Source organism: Athene noctua, chromosome 1, assembly GCF_965140245.1.
Source record: "Athene noctua chromosome 1, bAthNoc1.hap1.1, whole genome shotgun sequence".
NCBI lineage: Eukaryota > Metazoa > Chordata > Aves > Strigiformes > Strigidae > Athene > Athene noctua.
In genome coordinates, this window is record NC_134037.1 from 89,848,112 (window position 1) to 89,861,869 (window position 13,758).

At 37.9% G+C, this 13,758-nt stretch overlaps 1 protein-coding gene across 10 annotated transcripts in view; it reads right to left on the minus strand.

Moving 5' to 3' along the window:
- The window catches only part of SMYD3 (SET and MYND domain containing 3), a 429,108-nt gene that overhangs the window by 46,005 nt on the left and 369,345 nt on the right, over nucleotides 1–13,758 (minus strand). For all 10 annotated transcript variants that reach the window (XM_074925584.1, XM_074925573.1, XM_074925627.1 and 7 more), the window contains 2 exons: nucleotides 10,994–11,081; nucleotides 7,370–7,544 (listed from right to left, as the gene is read on the minus strand). In XM_074925584.1, the coding sequence (XP_074781685.1) occupies nucleotides 7,370–7,544; nucleotides 10,994–11,081 (263 nt within the window). The remainder of the gene's footprint in view (nucleotides 1–7,369; nucleotides 7,545–10,993; nucleotides 11,082–13,758) is intronic.

A 13,758-nucleotide genomic window follows, 5' to 3' on the forward strand; every position in this document is an offset into this window, starting at 1 on the left:
CTCCTCTTTGTCTCCCTCTTCACCACAAGATTTGCCTCTAAAATAGCTTTTTTAAAGCAATGTCAAAGGAATCCAAAACTCCACATATGCTTCATACATATCTATTATTAACTGTTAATTGTTCCCTTGATATCACTTCCCAATCCCATTTTAGCTCAGGTTCTAACCAAACCTTTGTTTAGAATCCATATGCTGTCAACTCCCCCCTTTTCTTCTTAGCCAGATTCACACAGACACTGTGGATTCCCAAAAACCATTCTCAAAATCATTCCAGCTGAGTAACTGTGTTGCATTTTTTTTCACAGCACACAGGTCTTTGCAATATCTACTTACACATTCGTAGGTTAGTATGAGAGCTTCATATTTGCTTAGTACATGTTTAATACTTCTATTTTATTCATGTGTGTCCTTTAATGGGTGTGTAATAGCAAGCAGACTAATGAAAAGAGCTTAGGTAAGGGCTGCATAAATTCGTACTTTGTAAATTACAAAAAACCCCAAAAGACCCCCTGATTACAAGACAAAGATACCAGCTATTACTGCTTAAGTAAAAAAAACAAAACCAAACTGAAGCTTTCAGTTCTGATAGACAGGTAGACTAGGACTGAAATCCTTACCTAGACAAAGCCTGAAGCCCTGAATGGTCTAACAGCTTAATCTGAAAGAGATCCTAAGTGCAAAAAATCAAAAAAGTCTCTACAGATGAGGTTATCATTGACAGAGAACACAGCTGTTTCAAGAAGTGTCTTGAAACACCTTGGAAATGCTATGTGAGAGATGGAGAAATCAAGCCTTGTAGTTTTGTCAGAGAAAAATGAAACTCTGGAAAACCTGGTGATTTAGTTCACTAACATCACTATGAGATCACTATCTATAAAATTCAGATTCAAATAGCTCTTGGTGTGTGTGAAAGGTGAAACTAGAAACTAAAACTAGAAAGCTAAAAGTGAAGGTAGAAAGCACTAGTATACAAATATAGAGCTACTGGATGAACACTGTCAGAAAAACCTTGCAGCAATAAAGCTATTTAAGAAGTCTTAGCTCTCCTAAGAAATGTGGTATATACTGAATGACGTACTGCAAATTAACACTGGTGTTGCTGAACTTCTACTCATATGTGATAGAGTACATTGGACAACCTAGACATAGCAAAATTATGCCTGAAAAACAGTGAGCATGACTGGAGAGAATAGTAAGAAATTTTATCCATATGTGCAATATGTGAAAATAAGGAAAGGTAGGTGGTAGAGCACTCATGGGTGTGTGAGTTTACAGAAGTCATTGAGGATTACGCAGCTCAGTATCACTTTTGGGGACAACACGTGGTTGTAATGGAAGGATACAAGAAAAGCAACTAGAAAAGGACCAGAGAATTGAAGGCACTGGTGCTATGCAGACATACGTAGCAAGCAAGCAGCACATTAGAAAATCCGTTTCCTGTGTGGGAAATGGATTGATCAGGACACAGATAACTTAGGCACCAGACTTCAAACATTTCTTTTTCTTTTTTTGGAAAAGGCTGTTGGGATTGGAGGGTTCTGGAGGGGAGGAAGTAGAGAGGAATGGAATATAGGAGTGGACTGCTAAAGTGGATTCCTAAAGATATCAGGCCAGGGAGAAGCATGCTCCCTGTTTATCTAGAAAATAGGTACACTGAAGCCAGAAATTGTGCAAATATCACACATCTACATACATCTGTCTTTTGGAAGAACTACCTACAATGAACCAGAGACAATACACTCTCCAGTTTATACTGGGTTTTTGTACCCAGGGGGCCAACAAAAAAGAACCATCTAGAGTTTACAGTTTTCATGGGTTTGTGATGTATATTTTTGTCCTTTCAGATATACCCAAGAGATATCCAAACTTCTCCAGAACACAAATCATTTTCAGGTTTCTGATTAAAATAACAAATGTGCAACAACAAAAAAAATAATCTACTGTGACACCTGTGTTATCTCACATAAAGGACATGTGAGATAAAGCGGGGATAAAGTAGGAACAAATAAAATTATCATACAAATGATACAAATGTTCATATATATCCTAATTTTTTGAAAAGCTGTATAACATGACAATATACAGAGTACAGTGCATGAGAAGGTCTGCCTTACACTAGGAGACACATGTTCAAGTGAAGAATGTTTTTGTTATACTACAAATATAACATCAACAATCTCTCATGAGGATTTCTACTTCATGAGCTGTGGTGGTTTGTAAAGATGGTCTGGCCTCCACTGATTTATGCTAATAGTGCCAGCTAATTTCATATAACTCACTAAACACAAGCAATGAAGAGTGATCTGCTATCAACAACTGGGGACAAAAGTGGAGAGGGAGGTGATCTTGACGCTGTCCACTGTTTCTACCTGCTTTAGCACTTTGTGACTATCAAGCTCTCATCCCTTTGTTGATTTCCTTACATTGAATGTGCACCAAGGCTGCTTAGTGCTCCTCACTTGGTTTATAGCAACAGCTCCCTGAGGTTCCAGTAAGCTGTGACGCCTTCAGCCTTGCATATCTGCACAGACACAACCTACTCTTTTAGCAAATGTACCTCGCTCTCCCTTTCACAAACCTCTGATGTTTACTTGGGACTACTGTCTTACCATGTGTAGATGAAAAATCAGTGGAACCATTCATGAACCAAAATCCAATTCCTAAATCTTAATTCACACCTTTTTGTTTAGACATCAGAAAGAAAGGATACTTGTTATTCAGATTTTCCCATGAGCTGCAATTTGTTTAATTTCTTACAGTTCTTTGGTAAGATATTTTTTCTTTTCTTTCCACACATTTTTCTTTTCCACACATCAGAGCTAAATGCCCATGGCCATTTTCTAAAACCCGAGAAAAGCAAGCAAGGTAGATTTTATTCTTTCTGTTCGTTGTTTCATTCTTTCATTGAATTGCTTTCTCCACCTTCATATTTTAGTCTCCCTCTCAGGTGATCCCAGAGGTAAGATTTATGGTTACCACTGATGTTTTATGATTAAGACACTGAACTCTGGTCACTGAATTACTACTATCCGTAGGTTCAGAAATCTGCCCGCCAAGCACAAGTCCCCAGGGGACCTCCCACAACCAGGGTGCCGATTAGCGTTGAATCCAGACTTTAACCCTTAAGCACTAGCATCCCCCAGTGGTCCTATTTATCACTGCAGTTCACTTTTTTTTTTTTTTTTTTAGCTTTCTAGGTACTCTAACTTTCAATGTAAATGTAAATTCAAGTCAATTTTCTCAGAACTAGAGAGTATTCAGGAGTCTGCCGAACTCAGTAAAGAACCATATATATTTCATCATAGGTAAAGACGAAAAATTTTAATTTATTTCCAGTCATTGCATGTATCATGTATATTAGAAAACACATACCAGTAAGAGCAGGATTTTTTGTAAAATATTTGAAAAGGGGGGGGGGGAATCAGACCAAAATAAAATCACACTCTATTGGAGAGACTTTTTGAAGAAGAAAAATAGGTTCAGAGTCTCTTCCAAGAATACTAGGTACTACAGCTATTTTTGGATTTTTTACAAGATCATGACTCATGGAAAAGATACTACAGCAACTACCAATTTTTTAATCTGCCTTTTGATTTAAGTTCACATACTTACAAACTACAGTTGATCATATCTATTGAATTGGAATTCTAAATCAAATATTCCTGGCTGACATTTTGTTCACACAATGAAAATTCAACAATGTTCTCAAGAAAATACTCGATGAGAAGCATATCCCAGACACTGTTCTTAAACCTAGCCCTTTGCAGAACAATCTGAAATTGTGTTGACTGGGATTGTTTTCCCTGTTTCCTAAAAGATCTCAGTCACCAAGAAAAGATGAAGTAATGGGATACTGCAAAACATCACTGGAGGGGATAGCAAATAGGAGTAAGAAGAACAGACAAATGATGCACATCTACCTCAAATATGGGATGCTCGTACCTACCCAGCTCCCTCTCACTCCAGAAGCAGAACAGCTACAACAGCACAAGCCCTGTATTGGTGCTGACTCAGCAGAGGGAGGATGGTGGGGGAAGGATGTGCAAGACTGCCCTGGGAAGAGCGAGAACAACACTCCTGCACAACACTTCTGTAGGGGATGAAAAGAAGGAATTTCCTCTTGTCAATGTTGGAGCCCTCCAGTAATTCCTAATGCTGAAGAAGTGGAGATGAAGGGTTGTTAATTAAAACAGCCTGTCTGAAGATCAGTGTGACTTATACATTAGCTTTAGGTACAGCAGGAGATGATGAGCAGTGCAGAACAGAAACGGATGAACATGTTTGTCCTCTCTGTATCAGAATCTCACCAGACCTGATGCCACAAGAGCACAGAGGTAACATGGCTTTACCCAGTCCCTTCTGCTTCCTAAATCCAGTAGGCCCCTGGTGTCACTTAGCTACTACTTGTCCTCCTATTACTGTTGTCACAATAGCAGAGGACATCTAGCAGTTTTGTAATAGATGCATACTTCCACTCTTTCTTGGCAGAGTAAGCACTGAATACTTGAGACAAGGCAAAAAAAAAAAAAAACCACACAAACCCAAGCCCCAAAACATACATGCCTTCTCTGTAATCTAAGGGCTAAATGCTAGGGTCCTTTCTTGGAGGTAACCTAAGGGAATTCTGCCTTACTCAGTATCTCTGAATCCACTCCTTCACAAGCAGCAGTCAGCCCAGAGTGTGAACGTGCTGAGACATGACAAACCCATGTAACACCTCTTGCTGATATTCTTTTATTCTGTGGTTAAGGCTCATGAGGATTTTTGAAAGGAAGTTTAGTTTTGCAAGCTGCTGAGTGCTGACTATGATGTGGGGCAGCTTTCACTTAGGCAAATGTCTTAACTTTTGTTAAGACTCTTGGACAGGCAGACTATTACTGTGACATTTAATAGAAAAGCTGTGTGGATACATTTAGCTTAGGCTACTCAGTGAATGTACATGTTGCAGGTCTTAACAAATTATGGTCCAGCACAAAAAGAGAAGGCAGCTTGTCTTCTTGACAGCTGTCATCTCTCTCCCTCTTTTTGGAAGTTCTAAAAATATTTGAGAGGTCCTAAACAATGTTTCTTATAGGTTATCATCACTACCGAAAACATAGAGGTTGGTATTCAGTATGACAAAACAGTTCAACCATCTGTCTCTGGCAGTTACATGAAGTGGATGATTCTGAAGAAGTCACCAACCATATATACATTATGATACAATGTGTCACACAGCACTGAAAATTAATCCTGCTGCTAAAGAAATGGAAAATGCACAATAAACACATTACCTGAAATTAGAATTGTTTTTGACCAAATCTCCAGAGCCTTTAAAGTCGTAACAATGATTTCCTATTTATATGGACTGCTTGAAATCTCAGGTGATTCCCTGTGGAGAGCTGCATGAATACTTTTTCAAGAGGTGAGGAAAGGAAAATAGATAGCTATAACGGAACTGCAGGAGCAGCCAAGCAGTAGATTGATTCAACAGGAGAAATTCAATGCATCCCAAAAGATTTCCTAGGATTTGCTATCCTGCTGCTTAGGACACAATTTCTTATAATGAGAAACTGAGGATCTTGTTTCAGGTGTGTCAAAGCTTGTAGTGATGACTTGAAGGTATATAAAGAAAAAACAACTGAAAATCTCTCTTAAATAATGCTTTTGGATGAGGAGAGAACAAGGACAAGCTCTTCAAGGTGCAAAAAAGGTCAAATACCTCATGTAAATAGCATTCTTTAAGAGATACTAATTGAATCCACAGTCAAAACCTTTCCTTCATCTCCAAACTCGTGCATTAAACAGCTTGAAAACTACAGTACACTTCAGTAAGCAAAATGGAGAAAGCTTTATTAAATTATCTGGCAAAATTTCACTTGGTCTCACTGTAACACCTACTCTTGGAAATGTCTGTAGAAAAATCCTCAGTTTTCAGTTGTGAAGAACTGAGTTAACAAGTTATAAAATTAAAAAAAAAAAAGTGAGGAGTTTTTTTCAACTATTTAATAAGGGAACATTTTAACAGGCAGACTACTCTCTTCATCTGGAGCACGCCACATGGTAGAAGGCTGGCAGAAAGCATGTACTGCTGCAGCACTACATAAGCTCTGCTTGAAAAGTTAAGTGGGACATGCATGACATGAATTTCACCCCGAAGAAATGTGAGAATCATGCCCTCCTCTATGAGAAGTACTAGTCCTTATGAACACTGAGCTTCTCTACTGCTCTGGTGTACCACAGCCTATGCAGATTTGTTGCTAATTACTTTATAGTGAAAGCTCTGAAATGCTGTGTTGTTTCTCAAGTAAAGCCCAGAGTTTTATTATTCAGAAATGGGCTGCCAGATGAAATTTCCTCAGGCAAAATGCTGAATGCTGATGGCATCCTGGTTTGATTAGGGAAGACATGTAAAATCTGAGATGTTCATGTTCACAGCAGCACATATTGTTCAGCACTAGCACGCGCCTCACACTTCTCAACATCACACTATGTACTGGAACATCACATGGTGTAGAAGAACAATAGAGAAGAAATGGATGTTCTAAAAAATACCTTACCAAAAATGAACATTCATGCATGAATGATATTATATCCAGACATTCAGCAGAGGTTTACATTTAGTTACAACGCAAATTTCCAGAACCCAAAGATTTAAGACTTTAGAGCTTTTAGAACACAGATCAAAGCAGATGGCACCTGCCCTTTCATTACTAGATGACCAAAGTTGCATTACAGCTCCAGGCTCCAATCAATTTCAAGACTTACCACATGAAGCATAATCTCCTAGAGCATCCTTCTTTACCAGTAAAAGGCTATCAGACTCTGAAACTGTCCCAGCACGTAGCATAGGAGCAAATACTGACTAGGAAAGAACAGCAAGTGCTTAACCACCTCTGCCCCTTCCCAAAACAGGGACCAGGTGCTTTTTCATTTCCAGTTGAAAATACATTTTTCAAGATTTATTTTATTCTTTCTATAACTCTATGTATAGGGAATACAGAGAATATACATTATTTCAGCCAGCTACCTATCACTTGAGCTTGACATAACTCAGCGCAAAACACTGATACACTCATGGCAATGGTGCCTGAACCAGAAAGTCAGCTTCTGATCAGGGATGGAGCAGTATCTCAACACATGAAACAGTGAGGAGCTAATAAGCAGTTATTATTATAGTTCCTATTATTATTATTTTATTTGCTCTCAGCCTGACCACCGAAGCAGAATGGGATCTCTGCTTCATTCATTAACCTGAAAAGCAAGGCAAGATATACATCAAGAAATAAAACCAGTAAGAAACATCTAGATGAAACACAATCTTTGCTTTTAATGAGACAGCCCCCTCTCCCCCCATCTCGGAAACAGTTGAACCAATTACATCTCTTACCTGTATGGTTCCAGAGTCCTGCTGCCATAATACAAAGCTTCTTCCCAGGATTCAAGGTTAATACAGGCATCCATGGCACAGTCAAGCATTTTCAGCTGATAGATATTTGTGTCTGGAAGATGACCCATACTGCCACTCAGGAGATTCTGGCATCTTGCCAGAACCTGCTCCCACTCTGTTATTAGCCTTAGTTAAAGAAGTATCTTTACTCAAACAAAAATATGAGTTCTAAATGTTGTTAGCAAGGAGTAAGAGCTACAAGGCATTAAGATAAAAAAGCTGCCATCATTCCAGACTCTGCTTCAGTCCTTGAAAACATACTTGAACACAGAAGTGGTAGCTTAGGTAACCATGCTTTGTTTACATTTAGCAAAACAATTTCTAAAGGTGGCAGTATTTCAGCAATAAAAATGAAAGGATATTTTCATACATAACAAACTATAATGCAAATACTTTTTATTTGCTGAAACATTATTATTTACTTAAGATACTTCTCCAAATCTTACACCCAAGGGCAAGAACCCATGGAAATGTGTCTTAACAAATCTCTCAGCAGCTAAAAAACCCCATTTTTCTTTTTATATATTAAAATAGTGACACATATTTCTACGCTGCCCAAGATTTGGTTTAGAATTCTCATGAAATTAGAACCTTTTATTGCAGTTAATTAATTTTATTTCTCCTTGAAACAGTTATAAAGAACATTGGAGTTTTTTTGTGTACAGCTGTGTGTTTCATGCATGAGAAGGAAAAGCATTGCAGTTTTGATGTCTGACTGTAGTTCAGGATTAAGAACCTTGGCAGTAAAGATTTTTACCTCCAGTGCTACAGGAATATTTTTTGTGTGTTTCAAAGAAAGGAAAAGTAAGCTGGAGTTTGCATTCACTTTTGTTGGATATTCCTTACCATTTATTTTCATTACATTCTACACTGGTTTGACTTCTCCATGGATCAGATTCTTCTGTCTCTGACCACACCTAAGCTGAATACCAATATAACCATATTTTAAATGAGTACTGTCATCTGGGACTTTATGGGAGTCCCAGAATACAAGCAGTCTAAACACCAGAAAGATACCATACACACCAGTAAGAACAAATCAAATTAAAAAAAATATTAAGACTTACAATAAGAGAAGTAATAACATTGTTTGTATCACAGTCCTTTCCACACAATCAGTTCAAGGAAGTTCAGCAGTTATCGTCACGACATTGCTGAAAATGCTATTTCACCCCAATCCAGCAATGGATTTAAGTGTACAGCAATAACCCTGTCATGAGGTAATTAGTTCTTCCTGAACATGGGAATATTTACATAGTTAAATTTAAGAATGTGACCACTATGTGGCTGGGCCAGGATTTATAGCATGGTTGTTACAAGACTAAACTAATTATTTGTGAATTGCTCTCCTGCCCTTGGATTGAAAGAACCATATAAGGGAAGGAATGTGTTATTATAAAATTGCACCTTAACCTTTATATCTCTGGCAAACATCCATGTATTCTTTACAACTGATTAAGGACAGACAAACAGAAGAATGAGGGATATTATTTCCACTTGATACAATTTTTGTAGAAAGTACAAAGCACTGACATTCTTGAAAGATTACCATTTTAGCTGATGCATAGTATTTGTCTGCTTTTACTTCTCATTATACTGCTTTGTTCACTCACTAGCATCTAATAGCAGATGTGCTATATTGCAAAAGCTGTTGGGACCAAATTGTCAGGCACATAAACTGAAAACTAGAAAGCCCACTATCAGCTGCAGCAGGACAAAAGTGAACATGGCTCTCCTGTATCTGCTCAAGACTAGAGGAGCAGCCCCCAAGCAGCTCTGCTACTGTTGTGTGGCCTGAGGTGCAGAGCAATCTTTTTCTCTACAATAATCCCCTTGCACCGGGCTTTGGCATCTCAATTTGTACACTTAAACTGGAATTTGGGTCTGAAACAGTTCACTCACACATATTGTTTGAGGTTCTCTAACTGCAGATTTAGCATTACAACACTGTATCAGTTGTAATCCGTAGTTCAGGTTTTGAAGTCACTAACTTTCTCAGCTGTAAGAACTGTTGGTTTAATTTGCTAAAAAAATTAATTTGCATAAACTAATGACTATGTGTCTTAGCAAGGAAGGTTTTCTATTCATTCTTGGCAAGTGGACAAATGTCAAGCCCCCTCTTGAGGTACTGCACTCGCCACTGCATGTCAATTAGCGCTGGTATTGTGGTGCAATGGAAGGAAAGATGACACATTTAAAATAGCCCATGTCTGAGAACAGAAGCTGAACAGACAAGTAAATATTTTTTCAATCAGTCCTTATACCTTTCACAATGTGTTTGATAAATTTTAAAATATCAGTTAAATCTTAAAGACCCTAGCAAAATTCAGCAGTGCAATTTCTCCTGCAATTAAATACAGGACCATTAAATAGGACTGGTATTATGGCTTCATACTTTCAGTATAAAAATGATTGCAACTGCATGTTGCATATTCATAATTCAACTTTCAGGCTAAAACATGGGCCCTGAAGCATAACTGAATGCCTGAAGGTCTATTTTAGTATTGTCCATCTCAATCCTGTGACTACAGAGGAATTTAAGATAGACTAGAAACCATATGAAAATTAAAGTTAGATTAGATAAGTGTTTCCCTTTTGCTAACAAATGAATCACTCTGGACTAGAAAGAAATAAACTCATGGGGTTTTTTGTTACAATAAAAATTGTGATCACTTGTTGCAGCCTGGACTATCAGTATGAGAACTTGGTTTCTGTGCCTGGACTATCAGTATGAAAACTTGGTTTCTGTGCTGCTGAAAAGGGGTACTGAAAGATTTCATTCTCTCTAGCTCCAGAGAAATCTCATGTTTCTGAAAATGGTAACGCATCTTGCTACAATAAGCCAAATTCAGAGCCAGTGAAATTCCACTGAATAGACTAAGATGAAAGAGAGATCAATATACTCATAATCTTCTGGTAAAAATCTCCACCTCTCTTCTGCTCATCTTTTCTTCATTGTTTCTGTTCACTATTTTTTAAATTGGATTGAATATCTACATGATGGTCATTAGGCTCTAATTCTGTTTATTAGTGCAAGATCATCTCATTCAATTTGGTTAATTATCAATTATTATTATATGTTATTATTACAACTTATTATAATGATTCTACAATGTTTGCAGTGAACCTGACTGTGATTATAACCTTGTTATTGTCATTGCTGTGCAAAGAATGAGAACCCAGAGATGTTCGCAATGGGACTAATGGGACAAAGAATTGAACAGTATTTCAGATTAAGCTCTATTTCATTTAAAAGTGGAATTATATGACAAGGTGGGCTGTGATGGCAGAAGTCTAAACGTGACCCAAAATATCCCTTCACATCCTAAGTATCAACTGTTCCTGCCATGAAGCAGTTTCAGCCCAAGTAATCGGAGACTCTATTAGTATTCATACAGTGAAGAATATTACACTGTTTAAACATCAAATGAGTTAAAAATACATTTTAGAACAATATAAACATGTAAGCTTTTAGGAAATAAACCTCAAAAGATGAACCATGTACTAAGGGACTCTGAACTGCACAACTTAATGACAGACTGTAGCTGGTCACCGAAAGGATACCTTCTTTTGATTTTGGATATCTCATTTCATTTACAGCATCTTTGACTTCTTTCCAGGCATGCTCTTCACCGGCCAATTTCTCAGCATCCTGGTTATTGAAAACAAAAGCATTTGATGAAAAAAACCCAGTAAACTGAGAATATGCAATAATGATGAAAAACAGGGTAAAAAGATCACACTGACAGAAGCTACTTGTGGGGACTGTATCACTATTTTTGAAAAATACACAAAAAATCATTTCATCTGGCATTCAACTCACCCTGTATTTGCAAGTAAATGAGATGATATCAAGAAAATTGAATGCAAACTTGGAAACATTAAATACTCAAACCAGATACTAGGTTTGCAACAAGAACTATGATCAACCACAGGAGAGAAATAATAGTATGTGATTTTTTCCTATCAAAATGTAATGAGCAGATCAAATTCTCTCGAAGACCTGCTGCCCAATACTTCGCCGATCCTCAGCTGCACTGTAGAAAGGATTTAGTAAGTAATTTTGATTAAACACATGGTGGTTATAGAGACAAACAGAGGGAAGCTACCTTCATCCATTACAGTTATAAGCATGATCTTACAGAAGTCTACTACTCAGAAAAAGCTGAACTTCAGTTTTCTTTTATAACTCATTGCTATTTGTTCCCTATTCCATCAGGTTCTATAAACAGCTATATTTTCCCATTGCTTTGTCATAAAGAAGGCAAAAATGATTAATAGCTACAGCAGTAAGAGAAAGTTTCCTTTTTCAACTCTCTAGCAGTGACTAACTGCACCTTAGGCAAACCACTTGGAACAAATTTATTAAAGCATCTACAGACACAGTTAAGCATCTTGAGGGATTTCCAAAAGCATCTAGATAGTCAATTTCTATCACTACAAGCAGTTAAATACCTTTAAAAATCTGGCCTTTAAGACATTGTAGTTCATTATATCTCTCTCCTTATAAAAAGCCCTGCTACTTGCAAAAGAGTCTTGCAGGAATATTTTAAATACAGTTCTAAAAAAATCAGCCTTCAGCAGGGGTGGAGGCCTGGACAAAGAGAAGGTGCGTGAAAACCTGACCAAGCACTTTGTAGCCAACAGATGCTCACTGGGCGTCACAGGAGTACCTCTAATAAAAAGCCAGTAAACTGGAGCTGTCTAGGACTGCATAATTTTCTTATTCCACTGCTTCTTATTTACCATAAATTCAGAACAAAAAATAATTATAGTGAGAATCAGCACTCATTTTCATATTTAATTTGCAGTTTTGTCTTATCTGCTCCATGAAACAGCAGACCTCTGTGTATTCCTGGGATGATTAAATCAAGATTGGTCTCAGCTGCCCCACCATTCTGCAGGGACTCACAAGGACGGCAGCCTAATCCCATTTTGCACAGGTACTTCCCCTACAATCAGTTCTCTGATAAAAAAGATCACCTAGAAGTACTTTCATTCATAGCTAAATCTGTTACCATAAGGCATAAGGTAAATGTTAGGACAAACAAGCTCGTACTGTAAAAATTTTATCAGCACAGTTAATATACACAGCCAGCCCTCTTACAGCTTTGCAATAGACTCACACTGAATCTGTTAGCTCCAGTGTAACCTCTACTGGTTTTTATGGGACTACATCAATTTCTGAACTTGGCCTGTTAACCTGTAACAAAGTGTCTCTAAAACATCTTTGTAGATCAAGTGGTGTGAAACGACTGATTAAAAAAAAAAATAAAATCTTGCCCATAAGATACAAATAATGATGTATGTGAAATTGTAGGCTTAAGGAGCTACTGAAAAAGAAAAATTCTTTTAGGCTATCTTCTCTCACTGGCCCAAGTATAATTCCCAGTATTTCTCTAACATGCTGTAAACCTTACAACTAAAACCTCAGAAACAACGGGAACTGGGACAGTTGAAAGAAAAAACCCCAACTATTCACCAAGTTACAGGCCAATGACTGATGCATCATTAGGGCTCACTTTGCGCACAATGGAACTGATGGATGAATCAGGTTAAAGTGTCCATTGACACAGGATTAATCTTTCTCCTGCAGACTTTTGAGTTGCTGTCCATTGTCTTCTAGCATCTCATTAACAACACAAGGCTGTGCAAGGTTGGGGTTTCCTCTAACCTTTACACTTTACACTAGTGCACAGGGCTAAGCCAACACTAGCTTCATATCCAGGTAGAGAACAGGGAGTGTCTGTTGGACTAATAACCTCCCAGCCCTCTCTGGATTCATGGTCTTTATCCCTTTTGTAGGAGAGTTTAGGATGGAGGGAGCTGGGCATCTGAGAAGGATTTAAATCACATGTTTCAGGTTTCAATGAGATGTGGCATCTCATTGAAATGAGGCATTTTGGAGGACTGGCTGACGTAAGAACAAGAAAACACCTGGCTAGCCAGACCTTTTACACCTCTACTGTTCATCAGATTTTCATACACCAAAGAAGTCCTGTCCTTTCCTAAACACTCTAGTTCAAGACACAGGGGCTGCTTCCAAACAGGCAGCCAAGCTGCAAAACCACCAGGAGGGCTTGTCAACTGAGAACACTTCTGCCTTCCAGTCTAGTAAGATTTTTCCAAGTTGTTTCTCTCCCTTGGACAATGCCTTGAAAGTCATGACCATGTGATATGACTAAGCCAGCTAAAAATACAAAGCTGCCTTGGAGTTGGAATTATGGAAATAATTGAAGTGATTAATATTATGCTGAACTGTTTAATTTAACCTAAAAGCATGGCAGTAACAGCTATGGAAGACTTAGCTTTCCACAGAATAACACCCA